At 35.0% G+C, this 26,013-nt stretch overlaps 1 protein-coding gene across 1 annotated transcript; it reads right to left on the reverse strand.

Annotated features, from left to right (window-relative positions):
- Positions 1-17,083: 17,083 nt before the first annotated feature.
- Positions 17,084-17,671, reverse strand: LOC143572987 (uncharacterized). Its single transcript, XM_077057998.1, has one exon. It carries the CDS (start codon positions 17,669-17,671, stop codon positions 17,084-17,086), a length of 588 nt encoding a protein of 195 aa, XP_076914113.1.
- Positions 17,672-26,013: the final 8,342 nt, after the last annotated feature.

A 26,013-nucleotide genomic window follows, 5' to 3' on the forward strand; every position in this document is an offset into this window, starting at 1 on the left:
GAGACGATCGGAAGAGGTTGTTAAAATAATATCATCGACATATAGAAGCAAGTATGCCATGTCCGAACCATGGTGTAGTATAAATAGTGAATTGTCACAACGACACTGTGTAAACCCCAAGCGAATAACAAAGTCTGTGAATCATTGGTACCACGCCCGCGGCGCTTGTTTGAGACCATAGAGAGACTTTGTGAGCAAGCAAACATGATTCGGATAAGCTTTGTTTCGGAACCCCATAGGTTGGTACATGTATACGGTCTCATTCAATTTACCGTGTAAAAAGGCGTTTGTGACATCTAGCTGATTTATAGACCAAGACTTTGTAAGAGCAATAGATAAGACCGTTCGAATTGTAGCCGGCTTGACGACCGGACTAAACGTTTCCCCACAATCTATGCCAACCTGTGGTAACCGCTCGTCACATACCAAGCGTGCCTTGTACCGTTCCAATGTACCATTCGAATTAAACTTATGTTTAAACAACCACATGCTTCTGATTACATTCATATTTGGTTGTCGCGGAACCAATTCCCAAGTGCCCCGTTTTTAATAAGAGCATTATATTCGTTGGTCATGGCTTGGTGCCATTCCGGTATGGATAGAGCAAAGGCCGGGTTTTTGGGTATGGGTACAACATTAGATGAGTGGAGGTTTAAGTGACGTTTGGGCTTTGTAATACCATCCATGGCGCGTGTTCGGATGGTTCGAGTGGGCTGAACGGAGGTGGTAACAGGTGATGTTTGAATAGGGATGGTATGTTGTGGAAGGTTTTGTGATATGGGAGACGTAGGGGGGTAGGACTAGGCTGCCGTGAGGGACTAGGTTGGGCCGTGGGGGTGATAGAGTGTGAGAGAGGGGTCGTGGAATCAGGTTGTGAACTAGAATTCAATGGAGATTGATTGGGTATGGAGTTTACAAAGCTGGGAGGCAAGTTTGGGTGGGCTTGGGGCAGTGGGCTAGATGTGGGGTGGGTGGTGGTGGTCGATGTAGATTGAACAAAGTCCCACAGTTGTGGTGGGAAAGTATTTAAAAAATTCATAGGAGGGGGTTTGTGTGATGGTGGATGCAAAAGGAAAAGTAGTCTCGTCAAATGTGACATGACGAGAAATTATTAGTTGTTTGGTGTGCAAATCAAGACATTTATAGCCTCGATGGATAGATGGATATCCAAGAAAAACACAAGGATTAGATCGGGGGGCAAGTTTATGAATGATGGTGGAAGGTATTAGAGGATAACAGAGACACCCAAACACACGTAGGTGATCGTAAGTGGGCGTGCGATTGTAAAGGAGTTGGGTGGGGGTTTTAAGGTTATGTGTTGAGCTTGGTAAGATATTTAGGAGGTAAGTGGCCATGTCAAGGGCATGGTGCCAAAAATGATTAGGGAGAGATGCATTAGCAAGAAGGGTGCGTATTATATTATTAATAGATCGAATTTTTCGTTCCACTTTTCTGTTTTGAGAAGAGGTATGAGGGCATGATAAGCGGAAAAGCATACCATTTTGAGCAAAAAATTGTTGAAAAGTAGAATTTATGTATTCTTTATCATTATCACACTGAAAAGTTTTTATTTTGCGTTCAAATTGTGTTTCTGTTTGTTTGGTTAAAGTGCAAAAAATAGAGTAGGCTTGAGATTTTCTTGCTATTGGGTATGTCCATAAAAAATTGGTAAAGTCATCTAAGAATAAAATATAATATCTATGGCCTCCGGAGCTCAAGATGTGTGAGATTCAAAGGTCACTATGAACAATATCAAATGGTAATATCGTGCAAGAATTAGAAAGTTGAAATGGCAAACAAGTACTTTTTCCAAACACACAAGATTGACAAACATGTTTATTCAATTTCTCAAAATCAATAGAACAAGAAGTTTTTAAAGTACGTAATAACTTAGATCCCGGGTGACCAAGGCGTTGATGCCATAGTTGGGAAGAAATAGCTGCAAAGGTAGACGGTGTGTGAGGCTTGGATCCATTTGACGGTAGAAGAGGATACAAATCACCGTTGCTGTTGCATCGAAAGATAGGGGTCCGAGTCTTGTAGTCATTCACAAGAAAACCAAAAGGGTCAAATTCAACGGAAATCCAATTGTCGGTGACTAACCGACGAACAGAAATAAGATTTTTGATTAACTTTGGGGCGTAAAGGACATGATTTAAATGTAAGGGAGGGAATGGTGAGGGTAGGTTCTGATTGCCATATCCGATTACCGGGATGGTTTGACCATGACCAACAATTATATTTTGATTGCTGGTATTAAAAAACGATTTAAAATTACCTGGATTGTTGGTCATATGAGAGGTGGCCCCGGTGTCCATGAGCCAACTATCTGGTGGATTAAGGGACATCGTGTATAGAGCATGCTCGATGTCGGTCGGGGCATAAGCAGTGTTATACGCCTGAGTAGGACGAGGACCGAGTATGCCATTTCCAGTTCCTATTGTATTGGGCCTTGTGGGGTAAGGGCAGGGAGGGGTGGCCCATTGTGGCATTGGTGGGTTTTGAGCCCACTGTTGATGTTGTTGTTGTGATGGGCCAGCCCACTGTTGGGTTTGTGAATTCCAACCATTATTGTTCCAATTGTTACCGGGTGGGGAGGCATAACCAGGAGTGTAACCAGGAGCAAATTGTTGTGAAGCAGATAGGATTCCCCGACCTCGACCCCAATTACTTCGTCCTCGGCCACGTCCACGAGAGCGACCGCGTGCACGTCCGCGGTCAGCATATGATTCCTGGTTCGAAGAAGAGTGGGACGGTGGTTTGGTGGTGTTGGTATGAAGGGCGTGACCGGCAACTTGTGTAGCATGTAATGCCCGATTAGCTTTGCGTCCTTATTCAAAAATCAGCTTGGAACGAGCTGCATAAAAGTCAGGAACAGGATCGGTGGAGAGGAGGGTGGCCGAGGTTTCATACGCATCGTTGAGTCCGGTAATCAACTGGATAACCAGCTTGTCGTTGTCGACTAGAGCACCGACATTAGCCAGTTGATCAGCAATGACTTTTAGTTCTTGACAATATGCGGACATATCTTTGAAATTTTCAAGCCGTGTATTAGAGAATTTTTGTTGGAGAAGAACTGTACGAGTGGCTTTGTTGTCTTGGAATATATTTTGCAGTGCAATCCAAGCATCATGGGCTGTTGTATTTTGTTTCAATATTGTGTGGAGAAGATCATTGGAGATAGTACCATAAATCCATTGCAAAACAATGGCATCTAATCGTTCCCACGTATCCCCGGAATTATCAGGTTCTTTGCTTGCGGTGGCTGGATTTTGGCGTGGAGAGAGGTGGTCGGATACAAGGAAGGCACGGCAGTGAATTTTGAAAAGTTCACTCCAAGATGAGTATTGGCTTGTTTCCATCTCTAGAGTGATGGGGATGTAGGTTTTGATATTCGAAACCGGATGAAGTTTGGAATCCATCGGTTATCGGTATGGAGCGGAAGAAGAAAATCGGTGAGATGGCTAGGATAGAGGCAAAGATGATGAGTAAGATAGAGAAGGCGGCTAGGGTTTTCTTTAATGGCTTAAGGATCGCTGGTATGATACCATGATAGAATACAATCCCTTGCCTTCTCATTCAACTATTTATAACTACATAATACAGTCATCTAAAATGGGATAAAGATACAACGATATCTCCTAAATATATGGACAGATTTATATCCACTATATACGTATCCTATTAAAGTTCATGGCTCGTCATTTTCACAAAATACTTTAATCCTGCTAGGTTTCATAGTTTGAAATCGTGTGTACATCTCTTGGAATTCTGTACTGATTGCTTTCTGATTAAAGTATTTTTTTTGTACTCTCCATATTTTTTATTGGATATCTTAATGAGAAAAATGAACGGGTATGTTTTTTTTATGTTGACAACCGTAACAGAAATCTTATATAAGGCATACTAGAAACCTTTATTATATAGTTGGGGAACCATCGCACCGTTTTGTTGAAATGTCACAACTTTGCATGGAAAATTTAATCAACTGCCGCTTAAAACCATTAACCGTTTACAGCTCTCCGATTCCATCAACCGACAGAAAAACATCAACAACTACTTTAGCAGTAATTCAGTTACTGCTAACCGTTCAAGTTGTTGTTTATGCACACTTACTATTGATAGGACTTAATAGTTTCTCGGTTGATTTTGATGACTCTTTGCTGCCAATGGACTAAATTGTTGCAAATCTATTATCCATGAGCAGTTACTACTAACAACCAGTTATCGCTAGTGACCGGTTATCATTGATGATCAATTACTATTGAAGTAACTCAACTCTACCTAGTGGACCCAAATATTATTGCCCCAGAACCCCACTAGGGCGTTGTCCCTAGTCACTAGAGGCTTCGGCAATCGGTTCATTGGTACTAGAAATCATAATAATCTCGAACAAATGTCTAATCCTCCTGATCACATCTTAACCTGTATTGATATTTATACTCTATAATAAAATGCTACAACTTTTGTCACTTGTCACTTCCATGTTAAACCTCACCCTTTTTAAACTTACCTTAAATAAATTCATAATAATATTTAACACAACCAATGAAAACAAAAGGGCATATAATAAAAAATTGTTACCATTTATGCATTAAAAAAAATACTAATTTAATATTTACTTCCTATTTATTTACAGATATTTGAACTTTATAATTATCTCTTGTTTCATAAAAAAAACGTTATTCAATATATATCTATTTATGAGTTTCTTTTTTAATGTAAATCGTTTTTCTATTAATAATATTGTATTGCGCTTAATTATGAAAGGCTATATATTTTTATGAATTATCCGTGTAATACACGGGTCTCAAACTAGTATATTATAATTACTTCAACTTACCTTTAACTAAATCCAACTAAAGCATGTGATATATTGTTATGATAATAGAATCTCTCTATTAAAATGAAGAATTAATGGCTTTAATAAAATCGACTTTAAATAGTACAATTTATATTTCTATAACCTTTTCACTTTTTTTCACTTGTGACTTTAACATATAAAGTTATATTTCTTACAAAAATGACTAGGGGTGTTTACGATCTGGTTTTCACGGTTTTTATGTCAAACCGTGAACCAAACCGTTATTAACGGTTTTTAATCTTTGTAAACTAAAACCAAACCGTAGAAATCTTAAACCGAACCGAACCGAACCGTTAGTAACGGTTTGGTTTCACAGTTTAGAGTTGTGTTTTTATACAAGAAGCCCAAATCAACATTATGATATATTTCTGGTAAAGCAGTCAGAATTTTCAATAATTTAACATGTCTACTATACATAAGTTGTCCTATATAAGCAAAACATAAATCTAGCCACACGCCCAAAAGCTGTCCAATAAATTATTATTTGGGCTTAGCCCATATATTTACTTTTAACTGTTAGTATTTAGTTAGTAATGTTTATGATATAATAGCAAATTTAATAAAATTATGTGTACTAATATATTTGAGTATATACATATATAAATATATAATATGAATATTAAAAAAATTAAATAATCAAATCACATGGTCCGGTCCGGTTTTATACGGTTGGTTTTTGGTATAAACCATAAACCAAACCGTTCGTTACGGTTTGAAATTTTTAAAACCGACCGACCGATAGCTATGAAAAAAACCAACGGTGAAACCAAACCGGTGACCGGTTTGGACGGTTTCACGGTTTCGAACTGAAACATGAACACCTTTAAAAATGACAACCAAGTCTGTTTTAGTTTATAGGGTTGAACCATCAAATTTGTTACTTGGTCAACTGCTTTTTGTTGATTTGATAAGCTGAAAACCTAAATGGAAGTAATACCGATATCAAACTGAGGTTACAGAGGTGATGGAAGTAAGTGACTCAAGTCAGTTCTGTGGGCCTGTGGCAGGGAACTAGTTGAAGAATATTGAAGAAAAAGGAAACAACAGTAAAATGTATATAGAGTTAAAAGGTGAAAAATAGTAATAATTGTCACTATAAGTTCCTATCATTTTCAAAATGATATCACCTATCTTTTCTAAACAACTGATTTCTATTTCTTATTTATATTTCGTGTTTATTAAAAAAAGAAAAGCTAGATTAACTATAGACTTGACCGGTTTTTAAAACAGATTCAACAAGTAACCGATAAAACAGCTAATTCAACAACTGTTTCGGTTATAAACATTCCTATTTCGCATACATAGCTATGGGATTTATATTCATGCATTAAATCATGTTTGTTGTCTCACCTTTGTCATATCAACATTAAAGACTTGTAAGATGTGATATAACATTTGTGGGGCAAGTTTATAATATCTCAACTGCTTAAACAGCATTCACATGCACTCATAGGACCTTTTGTAGCATAGGAGCCAAATAAAAAACATGTAAAACATTTTTAAAAAAATTGCTCAACTCACATCCATTTTTACCATGTATTATAATGAATGTATAAAATTTTATTAGATCAACAACGAATATATGACCAAAAGACAGAAAAAACTTGGTAATGTCTTTTGTAAATTGTCACATCATCTTGTGAAAATAAACATGATAAAAACAAAAATAATAGCAAACACATGGAAGAAGTCCAAAATTTTAATGTAGCTATGTGGTTTGATGACCACCACTAGCACCAACCACCACAATCTTTGGAGCTGTATGGTTTTTGAATTTACCAACCTCAATTTCACTATACATCGGAATAACTTTATTATAAAGTTTATTGGCTTCATTATAGCTACTTTTAGTAGCGGTTTTATACAAGATGGTTAACAAGTCAAAAGCAGTTGTTGATTTAGAAATAACTATATATAATATTATTATTTAACCTTCGTGAATCTATGCTTTATACATGTTATTCATTTGTTTGCATCAGTCGGCATCAGTCTTTAGATTAGTGTCACATTACCATCTCTTCTATCATTCATCCTTACCACTTAACATACCCACTATTCTCCATTCCTCTTTTTATATTTTATATTGTAGAGAGAGAGAGAGAGAGAGAGGAGATATTGTAGGGAGAGTGAGAGAAACGTGAGAATGGTTTGTGTGAGCTAGATCATTATCATCACACCATGCGTGAAATGATATGAATACGGGTGTTGTTACATAGGACCATTCTGGGACCTAAAATTAAGACTTTTCGATCTTTTCCCACCCTTCACCCATACCCCCGACGCCTAGTTGTGATTTCAAGCACCCTAATTTAATTAAATTATGACCAACATAAATGTTATAATTGTCAACCTCCTACATCAAATGGTGAGTTTTTTCTTGTCCGTCATGACCTCCCTCTTTTGTGCCAATTGCTAATATACAACATGGGACACATACATATAAAAAATTAAATAATTATATACATCATAATTAGCAAAGAAATTTTTGTGATTGAAATTTATTATTATACATGCATGTTGTTGCATGTTATACAATAACATTGAGGGCATGTGTAGCATTGGTCTCGTACCAACTTACCCTCATCACATACATCGCTACATGAGTTTTGAGAGTAGGGCATTGTCACCGGAAGCGTTTTACCAGTCACTTTCTTAATTAATTGATTTATTTGTATAATTTAAACATTACTTTACTTATATTGGAAAGATAAAACTATTACGTTTTAGGGTGTTTTTCACCTATGTAGCAGCAATGACTTGATGAAACGTTTTTCATTTTTTTGTGTGTAAGCATAACAAATGCTAGGATGAATAGTTTAATCAAGTTTCATATGGCTTCCTACTACTTGAGCTTTACATATATTTAAGTTACAATACCATTTGACATCATAATATTTTTCTTTCTTACTTTTTATTTTCTCTTATATCTTTTATTATATGATGTTTTAGAAATTTGAGCATATTATTGCGACTGCTTACTTTTCTCTTATATTTTTATTATTTTGTATTATTTTTTGTCTTATATCTTTTATTGTTATGTACTAAATTATTTTTTCGGATGCTACAGATGTAGCTTGGCACGTTGCGAGTAAATGTGTAATTGTCTACTGTTGGTTTTCGTGTTTCCCATGATATACCCAAGACATGAGAACTGCGTGACATATGGGGTATATTTGTAGCATGAGTTCACTTGATGACCTTGTTAATTAACAAACGATCTTGCAGTTAAAAAAAATAATAATAATAACAAATGATCTATTGAGGGGAAATAAAACCATGTCAATAATTCACACATCTTCTTAACACATGAGAAACGGTGGAAAATATGTATTATCTCAACCACAGGTTTCAAAGGATGCGAAATAGGGACAAAGTTGTACTAGCGTACTACAAAAAATTAACCTAGTGCAATATTTATTTTACAAAAACAGCTGCATATATTAGATCTAATGCAATGCTTTTGTTATCTATTGCAAATCTTTTTCAAAGAGCACATCTTGAAGATGTTGCTTTTGAAAGAAAAATAGTTGCATTATGTAACAAAAATCTACCTACACTATTAAAACAAAATCATTTTTTTATATGCCATTCAACTAAAGTAACTTACTAGGATACCAACTAATACTATTATCATTTATAGAATTACTAACAAATTAGTTACAAATATAACTTTAAAAGTTGTATTAAATAAGCCTTTTAGATATTTATGAATTATAAAATTTTATTTATTGTTACTTATATCTCATGAATCCATAAGCTATGCTATTATTTATATTATTAAGTTTAATTCTTTTGTTGCATTATTTTAACCACTCGTGTATTACACGGGCTATATGCTAATGTTGCTTTAATTAGTCTAATGCAACTTCATCTAATGCAACTTTTTTGTAAAATAAAAATAGGCCAATTTTTCTTTTAAGTATAAGGTTTGTATGCTTCTCATCTTTTAAACACCAAGAAACCAGGCACATATGTGGAACCAATTTCACATAGCATGGGCACTCATGTAATCATCTAGAACAAAACCGACAAGCCTATGCTAACTCTTAAGACCACCAGCTCAACAAACTAGTTACCAACTAACTCACAAGAAAGTTTATGATTGTCAAGTAGGAGCAATTAGCTAGTCAACATTAGTTAAGTTGTTAATTACCATGATTTGGTCATTGATAAGTGATAGTGTTAATGATTGTAAAGTAGAGACAGTTATATTAGTTAAGTTGTTAATTTTCAACGACTATAAACTAATCCTACTTCACTTAAGCATAAATCTAAAACTTAGCACCTCAATTGAGACTTGAATTCACAATCTTTTGAATGAGGGGCTTAATTACACTATTGTCACAGGGCTAAACTCATGATTGTAGGATTAATTATATATGTCAAATAATGTTTATTTTATGTCCTAAATAAATCAATAATAACCTAAATAATGGTCTAAGAATAATAATCTACCATGTATTTTCGCCCTCATAGCTTAATTCGGCTGTTTCTTGGCTATATTCTTTCCTTAGTTTATAGAACATACATTATAATTATGTTGACTAATTGTCTGACACTGTTTTTTGAGAACAATGGGGCACACATATTCAATACTGAGCCATAATATTTGATTTTTTGTTGAGTGGAGGAAAAATCTGACTATTATGGGAAGCTGGCATGGATAAAACAGTACTTATTATGGAATTGATTAACAATATTGACAACGCTCATGAAGGCGTATCTTTATTTGGTGGAGACGGTGAACGGACTCGTGAAAAAAAAAGGAATCCGGAGGAATTAATTAACAAAATATTGCACAATCAAAAGTGGCTAGTTTACGGTCAAATGAATGAACCACCAGTTGACTGCCCTAACTATGGCGGAATATTTCCAAGATGTTAATGAATATGATATTCTTTTATTTGTTGACAACATCTTTCATTTTGTCCAAGCATGTTGTTGGGTAGAATGCCTTCTGTCGTGGGTTATCAACTTACCCTTAGTACCGAAATGGGTTCTTCACAAGAAAGAACATTTCTTACGGTGATATTAAAGATAAGATGATAGGTTTCTCAAAAATATTTATTTTGTAAGGACTTAACTTTACAAGTAAATGACACATTTGAAGTTGGCATTTCTTACGGAAATTATTTGAGTATCAAGGGCTTGAGATCCGCTTGGAAGTAGGTTTTTCAAGCTCGTTTATTATTACTAATTAAATTATATACATTTATATTTGTATTTATAATTTGAGAAAACTCTTAAATGAACTAAAGTTTGTGTGCAATATCTTAAAAAACAAGCCACGGCTCGGCTCAAGCTCAGTTGTGAAGTATGAAATTAATACATAGAAGTCTAATGGAGTACATGCATGAGACTTGTAAAGGCTTGATGTGACCAAAAGATTTTCCCATACAAGGCTTGAGCTTGAGCTCAATAACTGAACGAGCTTTATTTGAGGCTCAGTTCGTTTTAAGCATTTTATTGACCTGATCTCGAGTAGCTCGTGAGCAGCTCGGCTTGTTTGCAACTCTAATCGCATTTTGTGAAGAGTTTTGGTACATAGACGTTTTGTACATAAACGCATCATGGCATTTTTGTAACATCTTAAATTACGAACCCTTAATTTTAATAGGATATAGTATGGCAGAAACAGGATATTTGTGAACTTTTATTCTTAAGTATAGGATGAACCTGCGAGCCTTTTAATAGTATTGTATTCTTTGTGGTGTGATGCAAAGTCTTAGTGGTCACACAAGCCATAATATATTGAGTTTTTTTTATTTTTTTGGTTAGGTTTTTGCATCGAATTCCATGCGGTGACGGATACAGAAACTTTTCATACGGAAGGCACAATAATCCTTTTAATAATTTTTCATACTTCTCAAAAAATAAAAAATGAAAGCAATTAATGTAAATTTAAACTTTAAAAGAACAAGAACAAGAACATATTAACATAATAGAAACTTAAAAAAAATAACAGTTAGAATAAAATATTACTAAAGTTAGAAAACATAAAGTTTCTTGACTTCTAACACATTGTGGGCCATCATAGAATTACCCACTTTTAAAATTTTAATAGAACAAAAAAGTCAAAATTTAAAAATTTACTAAATTTCTTTAACACATTGTGGGCCATCATAGAATTACACACTTTTACAAACACCCACTTACAAACTTACGGTGGGCCTTTAGCTAAAATGTTTAAAAAGTATATATACTTGGTGGAGAATTGCTTACCCAACAACAAACCTACGGTGGGCCTTAGCCCACCCTAACTTAAGGTTGAATCCGCCTATGGTTCCATGGACGCTAATCAAAAGCTCTGCTATATTAGAGAAAGGGTGCATTCACATATATAAAGGACACAGAAGAGCAGTTAGTACTATCTCATATTAGCCTCGATCGTCGTTGGCTGGTATTCGGGTGGCGTTCTAATGTTGTAAGGTATGGGACGTAAAAAGCCGCAAGGCTTTTACTTGAGTTTAAGTTTCATGATTGGGAATATCTTTGTGATATGTGGCATGAGACAAAACATGGTAAAGTCATAACTATGAGAAGATGGTCAATTTACTTTATTATTCAATTACAATATGAGGTTACATATACTAGAGAATAAACAAAGATCAAGGCATAACATCAGGCCTAAGATCAAGGGAAATAAAGACAAGTAATTACAAGATGTTACAAATCATGGAGAAGTAATTACAAGATGTTACAAAACAGGGAGTTAAAAAATTCAAATATGATCTTGGGGGGAAACCGTAGGTTGATGCTTGGTTTTGTTGACTGGATCTCGTTGGGTCTTAATATGGCCCCTCAAGATGGACGACCGAGAAAGAAGTCCAATCTTGGATAATAATTTGTTGAAGCGCGATTTGAGTAACGGTTTTGTTAAGGCATCCACTAATTGATCATCTCCTTTAATGTGAGTTACCCGTATAGTGCCGGATTGCACCTTTTCACGAACAAAATGAAAATCGAGTGCAAGGTGTTTCATTCTTGAGTGAAAAATAGGATTTGCTGAGTAGTGGGTTGCACTTAGATTGTCACAATAGATGGTTGGGGTGACAACGGATTTATAGCCTAGCTCGGTCATTAAAGAAATGATCCATTGTACCTCGGTTGTAGTTGACGCGACGGCTCGAAATTCGGCTTCAGTAGATGATCGAGCCAATGTTGGTTGTCGCTTTGAAGTCCATGCAATTGGGTTTGAACCACGATAAACAATGTATCCCGTTGTACTTCTATATGTTTCTTTGTCAGCTACCCAATCCGCATCCGTAAAAGCGTGTAATTGTAAAGGTGAATCACGACGGATGAGCAAACCATGATGAAGTGTGCCATGTAAATAACGAAGTAGTCTTTTTAGAGCATCCCAATGGATGTTTGTTGGACGGTGCATGAACTGTGATAATTTATTCACTGCGAAAACAACATCAAGACGAGTTAAAGATAAGTATTGTAAGGCCCCAACGATGGACCTATATTCGGTAGGATTAGGCAGACAAGATCCATCAGTGGTGTTATAATGAACTGATGTTGTCATAGGTGTAGGTGCCGGTTTGCAATCGCTCATATTAGTTTTATTAAGAAGATCAAGTATGTATTTGCTTTGTGAAAGGAAAAGGCCATCGGAATGAGGAAGAACCTCTATGCCTATAAAGTAAGAAAGGTCGCCCAAATCCTTTAGGGAAAATTTGGTGGTAAGAGATTTGATGAAAGAGGAAACAAGTGAAGGGTTAGGACCGGTGATGATAATATCATCGACATAAACGAGAATGTAAATAGGGGAGTATGTGGAGCGGTGAATGAAAAGAGAAGGATCGGAAATAGTAGGTTTAAAATGATTTGATATGAGAAAAGATTTAAGTTCGTCATACCAAGCTCGGGAAGCATGTCGAAGACCATAAATAGCCTTGTTAATTTACAAACATGATTCGGGAGAGACGGGTCAACAAACCCAGGTGGTTGAGACATGTAAACAGATTCGGTGAGCGTGCCTTGAAGAAAGGCATTGTTTATGGCAAGTTTACGTAAACACCAATTGTTGGAGGCGGCTAAAGCAAGAATTAGGCGAAGAGAAGCAAGTTTAACAACCGGACTAAAAGTCTCAATGTAATCGATTCCCGGTCTTTGGTTAAATCCTTTTGCAACTAAACATGCTTTTAAACGGTCAACCAAACCGTCAGGTTTAAATTTCGTGCGAAACACCCATTTACAACCTACAAGATTAGGAACGGATTCACGTGGAACAAGGGTCCATGTTTGGTTACGAAGGAGAGCCTCATGTTCATCTTGCATTGCTTTTCTCCATTGAGGTTGTTTTAAAGCTTGGGTAATGTTCGACGGTTCAGGAAATGGTTGAACAATTGAGTGATAGAGAACGAAATCATTGTTATGATATTTGGAGTTCGGTTTACGGGTGGGTCGGGTTTCCCTTTGAGTTACTAGAGGGGGGGTTAGGAATAGTTTGGTTGTGTGTATGCGTTTCATTTGGGTCGGAGGTGTTTTGTGAAGAAATTGGGTTTTGATTTTGGGCCGAAGGGGATGTAGGGCCGGTGGCATGTGAGGGGGTAGCGGATGGGGAAGGTGTGGATTGTAGGCTGTGAGTTTGGGTCGGTTGTGGAGAAGTATGGGAAAGATTATTGTCACTAAGTGCTTGGGGAATAAGGTTATTTTTAGCCAAGTGTTAGGATCGGGTGTGGGTGTGGGTGTGGGTGTGGGTGTAGGTGGAGTAAGGAAAATTTGTTTCCACAAAATGAACATGTCTTGAAGTATAGATTTTATTTGTGAGAGGATCAAGTCGGTGATAGGCACTTTGAGAGGAAGAATATCCTATAAAGATACAAGGTTTAGATCGAGATTGAAGTTTATGATTTGAGTAGGGACGAAGCCAAGGGTATGCTAGACAACCAAAATTCCTTAATTTGTCATAATTGGGAAGATTTTAAAAAGACGAAAATAAGGGGAATCGTTGTTAAGAGTAGAGGTGGGTAAGCGATTGATTAAGTAAGTTGTTGTGGTAAAAGCAAATGGCCAAAATTTTTAGGGTATGTTGGCATGAGAGAGGAGGGTGAGACCGGTTTCAACTATGTGACGATGTCGTCGTTCAGCATAGCCGTTATGTTCGGGGGTATGGGGTGGAGAAGTAAGATGAGAAAAACCGCAAGAGGATAAGTGAGAAGCAAGTTTAATATATTCACCACCATTATCAGAAAATAATTGTTTTACTTTTGTTTGAAAGTAGTTTTCGACAAGACGTTGAAAACGAATGAAGTTGGTGAGGGAGTCGGATTTATGTTTTAAAGGATGGATCCACATGTATTTGGTCAAATGGTCTACAAATATGATATAATATTTATAGCCATCAATTGATAAAATTGGAGAAGTCCAAACATCGGAAAATATCAGTTGTAGAGGTTTGTTGGTTGTAAAAGAAGAACTATGAAAAGGTAATTTGTGACTTTTATTAATGCAACAAGAACTAGTGTTTGAAACATTAATATTGGGAACAATAGAAGATAAAAATTTTAAAACTTGGAGATGAGGATGTCCAGGACGATGGTGCCAAGAAATTGACTTATTGGAATGCGCATAAAATAGAGAAGGTTGTGATGTTGAACGAAGTTCATATATCCCACGACTAGCCACTCCCCGGTGAAGAATTTGATTGGTGTTGCAATCCTTGATAAGAAAATGAAAAGAAAAAAATTGCATTAGTATGTGATTGTCAATGCATAATCTAGAAATAGAAATAATGTTTTTAGATATGGATGGGACACAGAGAACATTTTTTAGAGTAAAAGAGGTATTTGGGAAATTAATCTTTAATGAGCCAACATGAGTAATAGTCAAAGACGAACCATCACCGATGACAAGTTCATCGGTTCCATCATAGGGTGTATGTAGGGATAAGGCATTAATATCATTTGTGATATGGTGGGATGCACCACTATAAAAAATCCAAGGGGTATTATTAGGATTCGAGACACCCATCATGTAAGCCTGAGGTTTGGTATTATTTGATTTTGGAAGGGATGGCAGGGTGACTTGGGGATATTGTTTCTTGAAAATGTAACAAGAAGTTAAAGAATGCCCTTGTTTAAAACAGAATTGGCATTTTCACAAAAACGGACGAGGTGATGATTGGTTCGGGGTGGGAAGTATTCCATCATTATTGTGGTAGTTGGTGGCTTGGTTTTTATTTTGCCAAGGTTTGGAGGTGTGACGGGTATGGGCTACAAAAGCCCGTAGTGGGTTGGTGTATGTTGGATATGGGTGGGTTTTGTTGAGCAAGAGATAACTCATGGTTAATAAGTTTTTTATGAAGTTCATGAAAAGAAATGGGTGTCTCTATTGTGTACAGCTTCGATTGGACCTTTGTATGATTTCTGATCTAGACCATTTAAGATTGCATCAGTAACATCTTCATGGTCGAGTGGTTTGCCCATAATAGAAAGTTCATCAGCAATAGCCTTAATCGATTGCATAAAATCAGTAACGGTTTGATTTGGGCCCTTTGTGGTTTATTTGAGGCGATGTCGGAGTTGTTTGATGTGGCCTCAAGAGAGGTGTCAGAGAGTATTTCCAAGCCTCAAAGGATGATGAAGCATTAGAAATTAGAGAAACAAGAGACGGGGAGAGGCTCCCGACTAGTGCACCGTATAATAAACGGTCTTGACGGAACCATGCGTTATAATCCGCATGTGGAGTTCCATCGGCAGAAGGTGTAGGTGCAGGTAAGGACCCGTCAATGTATTTAAACAAATCTAAGCCATATAGGAGAGCTTCAATCTGAGTCTTCCAGGATAGATAATTGGTGGCGGTTAGTTTAAGTGAGGAGGGTAGGGTGACAAGGGTGAGGGATGATGTTGTTTTTAGTGGAATGGTACCAGCAATAGAGGAGTCGTCAGAACTGGAAGTAGACATGGTGGTCGAGGAAGAAAGACTTGCCGGAAAGGAAGTGAGGGATATAAAGTTTTATGTGAACTGGTGTATGATACCGTATGAGAAGATGGTCAATTTACTTTATTATTCAATTACAATATGAGGTTACATATACTAGAGAATAAACAAAGATCAAGGCATAACATTAGGCCTAAGATCAAAGGAAGTAATTACAAGATGTTACAAATCATGAAGAAGTAATTACAAGATGTTACAAATCAGGGAGTTACAAAATTCAAATATGGTCTTGGAGGGAAACCGTAGGTTGATGCTCGGTTTTGTTGACTGGATCTCGTTGGGTCTTAATAATAACAATATATACTAACTGTTATATTATTACTCATTATGGAATTTGGCCTAATGTATTTTGTTTTATTTTGTTGTATGTTCTTAAAGAAAATTGCCAAAGAGGTTATGGCAAGTGGAAAGTGAAAACTCGATAGCAGAAATGGTTGGAAGAGATCAATACGCTATCTCATTGAGTGTGGATTGGTTTTGGATTCTTTATTGTGTCGACTTTTTTTTTTTTTTGAAAGGCAGGCTTGAAATAAAAACCACATCCGAAAAGAAAAACCTAACCGGAACAAGACACAAATTACATGCTAAGTAACGGAAGTTGATGACTTACACATTCGGATGCATAAAAAAGTCGAATATCCTGAATATCCACATATGTGGCAGATTTATATGTAACTTTACTTGCTCATTTGTATCGCTTAATATTTTGTTAATTAATAAATAATTTTTTTGGCTAAAAGGAACATATGATGAAGCTGAGAAACTAGCTATTTGTTGAATCAATGAGCAAAAAGTCGATTATTAAAAAAATGTATTTGGCTGAAGCTCTGTTTATTTTCATGGCTAGGGATGTGATCCGGTTATCGCTAGTAACATCATGGGTGCTATTCAAAAATCAAACCGTACGTCTTACTTATGACGAATTAGTAGATGAACTTGAAATCGCACCACCATGGCTTAGGCATCTCATCGAGTGCTTAGGCCAAAATCTGGACCAAGATTCTGCAGCATTTGCTTATAGGCATAAAAATACACCCCCAAAAATAAAAATAAAAATGTTTATAACTTCTTTCACTAATTGGTTTATCTGCTCGCACTTGATCCTTGTGTAATTCTAGCTAGCAATAAGATGTACATGCCTATGGATACTAGTGTTTGAGTTCATAAATTTTAAAAGGAAAACATCCATTCAAATATTAGATGTACATGTTTATATATATATATATATATCTTCAAACTTAAACAGCAAGTAAATTAACATACTGAAAATCAAAAGCCTTTAGGTGTGTCTTGTTCCAAGTCATCATCATTAGCAGCATTAGATGACATAGACAAGCAATATTTAGCAATCTCTCTAAACCTAGGAACACTTCTCAAATCAACCTTGGTTCCATCTTTCAAAGTAATAATAACATCACCCCATTCACCAATAAACCTTGGTACAACTTGAACATCTTTGATAACTTTATATGAGAAGTCACTCCTGTCATCACCAGTTAAGCCGGATATAACGGTAACCCTTAAGTTAGTGAACCTGTATCTCAAGAAGAAGCCTCTGAGAACAGCAGCCAGAGTGAGTGGGAGCCATACAAGAGTGAACCCTAGCAGGAGGTTTGCCACTAGGTCACCGTAGTGTGCTCCACCGTCGAAGAAGATGGTTTCTTGGATTGGTTGTTTGGTGGTGATGGTGGTGATTGGTTTGGAAGAGACTTTAATAGTTGGTAGTCTGGGAGTTGGTGTAGTAGGTTTAAATTTAACGTAGGATATTGTGAAGGAGGAAAGAAGGGTGGTTTGATGGGTGGTGGTGGTGGTGGTGGTGGTAGGGGATAGAAGGTGGCTAGTGGTGGTGGTTGACATGATTCGTTTTATCCGTTAACAAATATTGAAAGGTTTTGTTTTGTTTGTTCAAGAGGGCATGATGGATGGATATGGATGGTTGTGTTATGTGGCTAGTTCTAAACCAATTAAAGCCACGGCTATGGATAACTTATACTTTTAATATTTTATTATTATTATTTTATAAAAAGTAAAAATAATAATAATACCACAAATAAGTATATTATCTAACTTTACCTGAAAGAAAATACACCCTCCATACTTATGGTCATACTTATGGTTAGAGGTTCACAAACTTGTTTAAAAATAAAAAAATATGGTTTGGATTTAAACCGGCTTGATCGGCAAAAGTTTAAAATCGGTTTATGATCGGTTTTAGTTCTAGTTTTAACTATGTTTTGCCCTATTTTGATCGGTTTTGGTTCGTTTAACGTTTTGGGACCGATTTTGTTGGAGAGAATTATAAACCGCTTCGGAACCTACGGTTTCAATTGGTTTCAAGCCGGTTTCTTCATAATCGGGTTTAAACCGGTTCAATTTCGGTTCAATGTTCAGGTCAATTGTGAATCCCTAAATTTAACTCTCGTATAATATTTTCTCTCTCCTATACTCACAACCATTCCCAACCACGTCCCTAAATTTACCCAACTTCTTCACATATTTTTAGGGCGGGGATTGTGAATGCTCTCAGTTGATCGACAACACAACAATTTAGTTCAACCGCAGACCGTCAAGTCAACGTGGTGTAGATACGGGAATTAATTAGTTAAAAATGATTCACTAATTAGATTATATCTTATATAAGAATCTTAAGCCTACCTCACTTGGTAAGACATTTTTGATGATTCTGATCAGTTCTTTATGTTAGTAATGGAAAAACATGAAAGTATGATAAACCTATAATTATTGTGTACCTGTTACAGCAAGGAGATTAGTAACCGCATTAGAGAATAATGTAGACGACATGATTGTACGTTTGGTCGAGTTCCCCTTTAAGGTGTAACATTCGTCATTTTTCAAACACAAAAGTCTAAATTTTATTTGGATACTCGTATTTAAATCGATGAATTTGTTCAGTTTTTTTTTGTATTTAATGTATTTTCCCTCATAATCTATTTTCATGTATTTACGATTTCTTGAAACTATCAAATTGAACAATTTTAGCCCATACCTTATAGTTCTTGCAACTTGTGATCCAACAACTAAAGTTTAAGGACCACTTTGTAACATAATTATCTGACCCCTCCCCCCTTCCTTCTTCAAGTTTTGATCCTTAAATCAAGCCGTAAAACGCGGAGTTTGACATATTTACTCGTGTCTTGTCCACGTTAATAAGCAATATGGTAATAACACGTATTTGACAGCTAAATTGACCGAATATTCGTTTATAAGAACCGCAGTTCCTTCAACCTTGTTACACTATAAATACATAACCTCATTTCAATTAAACTTGCACACACGCTCCTTACAACATCTCCGCACTAAACCATAACTAAATTCCAACATACGAAGTCGTTAAGATCAGTTTTGATATCGATTTTGAGCCGACACCATAATAGCTGTTCCTCCTTAATCCGTAACCGTTTAAGGTAATTGTCTTATGTTTTGAGTTCGTTTTTAACCAATTAACATTTACTCCAAACCAATTTCAACCATCAATAAGCAATTAAGCAAAACATGATTCTAAGGTTTCTTTTGGATTTGGGGGAGAACATAATCGGGTAAGCTTTTAAATAATTTGATACATCTTTTACTAAACTCAGGCACTGGCTCAAATGGCCAGCACCATCTATTATAACCACTGAACCGGCCTGGACGTGGGTTCAAGCCCTTCCAATGCCGGTTTTCTTGCTTATTATTTTTGTTAAACTTCTCTTTTAATCAACTCATGTAATTTTTACATTTATATAACATCAAATAAACACTCTTTTGACGACCGAACCCCGATTTATTGCCTTCTTGTATTTAGACCCTCGTTTCCCCATTAATCTATACATGCGTACATATATATTATATATATTTTTTATACACATACAATCAATAAATAAGATAAAAATAATATCTTTACCGCTCACTTATTAAACCGAACTAATACCCTAATAACATTCGAAACAAATTCTCTTTTAACTTTTCCCTTTAATTTATATATATATATATATATATATATATATAACAATCTAAAAAGAAATAAAATAATTAAAAGAAAAGGTGAAGAAATAAGAAGAAAAAAGAGAAAGGAAGAATAGAGAAATATAAAGGAACTAGAAGGCTTCCACAATGGTATAAATAGGATTCATAATTCTTGTTCACATTGCTAGATTACAAAACTCGTAAGCTCTTTATAAGGAAGAGAGCTCACATGATGATATTCTTGTGTGCCAAATCACACCCAGTAGTCCTAGCGGAGGCTGCGAAGCACCCGACGCGCACTCGCACTCGCACGGGCTCGGGCACGGGCACCGGCTCGGGTGAAGTGCGATGGGTGCAATGTGGCGCTTTGATGGCGCACTTTGCACTTCGCACACTCGCGAAGTTGCAACGTAGAAGTTACGCAATGGTGACACGTTACCTGACACGTGTCGTGCCACGTGGCAAAGCTAGGGCTTACTCGACAACTCTACATCAACTTCGCGCGACGCGATGATGCTTAATTTCAGGTATAAATAGGGAGGAGATCCAGACCTTCACAACTCGTCTCCAAATTTTACTTTCTCTCACATTTTCTCATACAAGGATAGTATTATACCCAAGTAGTTGTAACGGTACCTCTCCGATCGAAAGGAGCTTATACACGAATCCAAAAGCTCTACCTAACCAAGGTATGACATTGTGTCATCGTGTAAAGTTTCACGTCTCGTGATTATCGTTATGATTATGGGTTTATACTAATATAGATATACTACATTCACTACAAAAAAAAAGGCCATACAGTGACACACTTTTTTAATGGCATTTAGCCGTTGTGTCACTATTTTAGGTTTTAATGGCACTTTACGTATGCCACATTTGCTTGACACACATTTTTAGTGGAAATTAGTATTTATGCCACTAAATTTAGGTTTTAGTGGCACTTATTGCCACACTTGCTTCACACATATTTTTAGTGGCACTTAGTATTTGTGTCACTATAATTTTGGTATTTAGTGGCACCTTGCTTATGCCATATTTTCTTGAAACATTTATAGCGGCATTTAACATTTATTTCATGTGAGTTTAGGTTTTAATGTCACTTTGTGTGTGCCATATTTCTTGACATACATTTTTAAAGGTTTTGCAATTCAATGAAAATGACAAAAAGGAATTAGTGATCGTGTTAGTTTATATCATGTTTGTTTGTTTATTTAACAAATGCAAGCAAATTCTAAATGAATAGTTCATGAACGGTTGGTTTGGATTTTTTTTTGTAACAATTCAAGCGTTGGTTCGTTTAAAAACTATGTGGTTTGTATGTTGTTTTTTTTTTCGGTTAACATGTCCTTAAACGTGACATTAACATGTTATAGTCATAATGTTGACTCTCAAATGACTAACTCATTCAAGTTGCCAAAACTAGTTATTTAATATATATGGTATATTTATCTTATATATTTTGTAACAACTTGTCCATTACACCACAAACACAGTTTGTTAAGTGTGGCAAAAACGAGTCTTTAATATGATATATATCAAAGGTTTATATGTATATGTGTATTGAATGAATATTAAGGAAGTAAAAAAGAAGAAAAAACCAGAATCAAAGAGATTCGACCTCGTGATGTTGTTTTGGGTAACAATGAATCTAACCATCAGACCACAAGCCACACTTTAATTGTAAGCCACAAAAAACAATTATAATAATGTGTACAGCAGCAAGTTTTCAAGCTCATCTGTTAAACAAACTCGCCAAAAACCTTCAGATCCACAATAATCATAAACCAAATATCATGGGCTATTTAGTTTCATTGAAGGCCTTGAAGCATTTGACCTAATAAAAGTATAATACGCTAGACTAGAGGATAATCAATTTACAACTCCATATTTCAATCGATTAGAAGACTCAGACTACTAATTTCCAATTAGTCACCAGGTTTGTATTAAATCATTTGTTTATGAACGTAAATTCGTTTAAGCATTTCTTCAAACAATTGGTGTGCATATAAAAAAACTATTGGAGACAATTTTGTTCATTAGTTTCTTATTGATGATGTGTTTCCTAGAATTACATGTAATTGTGAATTAATTAGACTCTTGTTATAGACAATAGACAAGTTCCTTTTGTAAAAAATTGTATCATGTAATTGTATAATGCATTGATGCCGGAAGCTGTAACAAAATTAGCATTTATGAATAGCCTTGAAATAATACTTACGAATTTCTTTTCATTACGAATAGTCATGGATGTATCTTGCACCAAGATCAAGTCAAACTTTTGTTAATGGGGTGAAAAACTACTTGAGTTTTGCATTTGAGAGAGCATGTGTCAATGGGGGGTTGATAAAGTGTCCATGTACAAATTGTGTAAACATGGAATATCATAGTAGACAAACTGTTTTTGATAAATAACTTATTTTTATTGTTTACTTTAAAAATGAAGGTTCAAACTAGATCATGGCTAATGAAGTATGGAAAAAAAGGATAGTCATAATCAATTAAGTGATCAGGGGCAGTTTTGGAATAGAAAAATAAAGCTGGGAATGTTTTTTGGAAATTTGGAAGCCAGGGGCAAATTGGGAATTTGGTAGTTGTTAATAGGTCCTGTGGAAAAGAATGTATGAAAAGTCAAAGGTTTAAAAGTCAATGCAGAAGTCTTAGTCAAACTCAAGGTCAAAGGCTTATGATTATTGCAGAAACTAAAAGTTACAGTTGACCTTTTTCGAACTTTTGACCAAAAAGTCAATAGTTGGGTCAACAGTCGGTTGCAGCTTCGGAAGCTTGTTTTATTTCATATTGCAGTTGATCAGCTGATTTGTATTTGGAAATGGTTAACCTTATTATCGAATCCAGGGGTAAGAAAGTCAAAAGTGTTATTGAAGAGACTGCTGTGGAGTTTATTGACACTCAAGATAGTTGATCAGTATGCTAAACAACCCAGCTTATTTATGTTCTTTTGTTATTGCTACCTCACATGTGTATATCACTTTTGCAGGTCAGAATAAACATTAAGAGATATGAAAAGTTTGGAAAAAACTAAGGCTATATACATGTCTGTTGGTTTCTGTATGAAAGTAGCCTTTTTTTAATTTTGTTTCATGTTGGATTTGGTGCTGTCGTTTATAAAAAATCACATCTGTTCCTTATGGAGTTTTGTAGAGATAGTACCACGTCGACAGGTAGAATACACCATTTGGACATATTCGCCCCTGAATAAATTGCTGTAGGCTAACCCAATGTTTGATAAAGCTGTCGTTTATATAAAATCACATTTGTTCCTTAAAGAGTTTTGTTGAGATAGTATCAAGTCGACAGGTAGAATACTCCATTTGACATATTTTCCCATTAAGAAATTGTTGAAGAAATTGAACTTGTGTTGCTGCATGGACTGAAGGGTAATTTCTATTTTGTTGATCATATCAATGTTGTGACTGAAATTTATAATTTGTCTTGTTGACTTTGAAAAGTCAAGATTGTGCATTTGACTTTGGTATTCTTGATACGTTCATTTGACTTTGATATTTATAATATGTTTATATGATGTCGATATTTAAAATTTGTTTAGTTGATTTAAAAAGCACGGCTCTAGCTCTCGACATGTGAAGCTCGATATATTTATCCGAACTACTTTTTATAAAAAAACAAACGAGCAGAACCAGTTTTTTTTTATCAGAAATCAACGAAACAAACTACTTTTTTTAACAAATAAACAAAACGAACCACTTTTTTTAAAAAAAATTAATGAACCCGAACTACTCTTTTTAACAAAATAAATGAAACAAACCACTTTTTATAACAAAACTAAACGAATAGAACTACTCTTTTAAAAAAAATAAATGAACCGAACCACTTTTTATTACAAATCTAAATGAAACGAACCACTTTTATAAGAAAACTAAACAAACCGAACCACTTATTTTTAACAACAATCAAAGAACCAAACCACATTTTGCTTAACAGAAATTAACGAACCGAACCACTTTTTTTTTATAACAAAAATCAACGAATTGAACTACAAAGGTTCATGTTAGAATGGTGGTGGTGGTTCGGTTAGTTTATTTTTGTTAAAAAAAATATGTTCAGTTTGTTTATCTTTGTTAAAAAAATTAGTTCGGTTCGTTTATTTGGGTTATAAAAAAACCAACGGAATCAAACCTCGTTAGCGGACAATAGGTAGAAACTTGAGACTATTTTAGTACATTTTTAGAGTTTAGGTTAGCACCAACCAATGAAACAAAGTTTAGATTAATTAAATCCAACATCCACTTTAAATATAGCACAATAAATATGATTTTTTATCATAGTTACAAAATAATAACCATTAATTAATATATAAAAATATAGTTACCATATTAATTTATAATAATAATAATAAGTTAACAAATAATAGGCCTGATTAGGAAGCGTTGACTTAAACTTGACACGTCTAGTTTTTATCAACTCTAGTTGTCCATTAGGGACCCTATCAACCTAAATGACTAGCAACCGCCCCAACTGGCTATTGAAGACCCTAAGTTCATACATTTCTTAGTAGAGTGTAACAGGTCATAATTATAATCATCATAGCACTTTATGGACCATGCTAGGACTTAATTTGCCATATTAGGTCGTAATGGATTAGACTGCGTTTCAGTGAATCATGTTGAATCGTAAAGAGCAATAATAGATTCTAAGTAACAAATTTTGCCCATAGTTCATCATCATGGACCATATATATCTTTTCGAGTTTTAAAGATTGTAAAATACCTTTATTAACCGTAACTAAGGCAAATTTATCCCTTTGGTTCACGGCTGTTAGTTCTAGTTAAATAATTTAGTTTAAGAAAAAATTATTATATACGTGGTTTTATGTCCACCAAACCTACTTGGTGTATCAGTGTATAAAATATTAAAATCTATAGATCGAGGTCATGTTGTAACTATAACATATTATTTCTAGAAAATCATAAATTTATTCATTTTTAGCAAATATAGAATACAAAATTTTTTAAAAATATGAACACTTTATTAATGGATTTATATATTAATTAAATCAAGAATTTTGTTTTATATTCTAATAATTAAACAAATAAAGGGTAATTAATTAGATATAATACAAATTTAAGTTATAAAAATAAGATTTAAATTGGATCATATTAAAAACATGTTTGAAGTTCATGGTGTGAATTTTAGGGTTTGATCAGTGGGAAAGGAAATTATGTCAATATACATACATACTCAATTTTAATTTCCGTCTTCTCAATCTTAATTTCTTGTGGTTCTTGAATAGTCAGTCAATCATCAGTTGTTCAATTTCCAGTTCTGGTTAATTCGATTGTTCTTAAAACAAGTAAGCTTCCTAACTCTATTTATGATACAAGTATTTAAATAGGCGGTTATTATCTGGAATTGATTTGGTCAATTCTTACCTAGGTAATTCGAATGTGAAATCGAAATTTATTCAGAAAACAATGAGTTTACTGAAGAATTAACCCTGCCATCATTCAACATCCGTTCAGTATACCCAAATTAACCCTGCCATCATTCAACATCCGTTCAGTGAACTTGGCGTTTTTGCACATAATTTGCCCATGGCTTTTGTTTCACCAATGTCCATGAATAGGGTCGCTAATCTAGCGAAGCTACGCCGAGTGGCTGCTGGAAGTGGCTCGCAAGGTATGATTTTGTTAATATTAAAATTATTCAATTAAAACTTAAAAATATCTTTTATGTTAATTTACTCTTTTTTCATTTAAGTAGGTAATCGAGTGCATATGGAAGCAGATGACGTTGATCAAGATTATGAGTATGAGAACGTGGATGATACGATACATACAAATCAAAATGAGATACAAATGACAGATAACGACTATTCTCAACATGAAGAACAATTGCAAGGCCGTGAAAATCAAAAAGATTCATGCTCTTATTCAGAAGGTAATAGTAGTATAGGTAGGCGTAATAGGCTACGTATCACTTCTACACTCTCCAATGAGCGTATTTAAGACCATATTGACAGCGACCTTGTTGAAGACCATGAGGTTTTTGAAACTCAAGGTCATCAATCTAATGAAATACAAGGTTAAACTTTAGCAAATTTATACTATATATTTTAGCAGATATGTTCCAATAGCAGATATGTTCAAACTGTATTAAATTGTTTTCATATTGTTTTTTCAAACTTGTTAGATGCTCCTAAAAATGTTAGAGGCTATACACAAACGACTGAAACTTGAAAGATGGATAGTACAATA

Source organism: Bidens hawaiensis, unplaced genomic scaffold, assembly GCF_021521415.1.
Source record: "Bidens hawaiensis isolate Kalapana, Puna unplaced genomic scaffold, B.hawaiensis_p1.1 tig00001382_1, whole genome shotgun sequence".
Lineage (NCBI taxonomy): Eukaryota > Viridiplantae > Streptophyta > Magnoliopsida > Asterales > Asteraceae > Bidens > Bidens hawaiensis.

Excerpts from the sequence above, each read along its gene's own strand:
- LOC143572987 (XM_077057998.1), bottom strand. The coding sequence starts at position 17,671 with ATGTCAACCACCACCACTAGCCACCTTCTATCCCCTACCACCACCACC.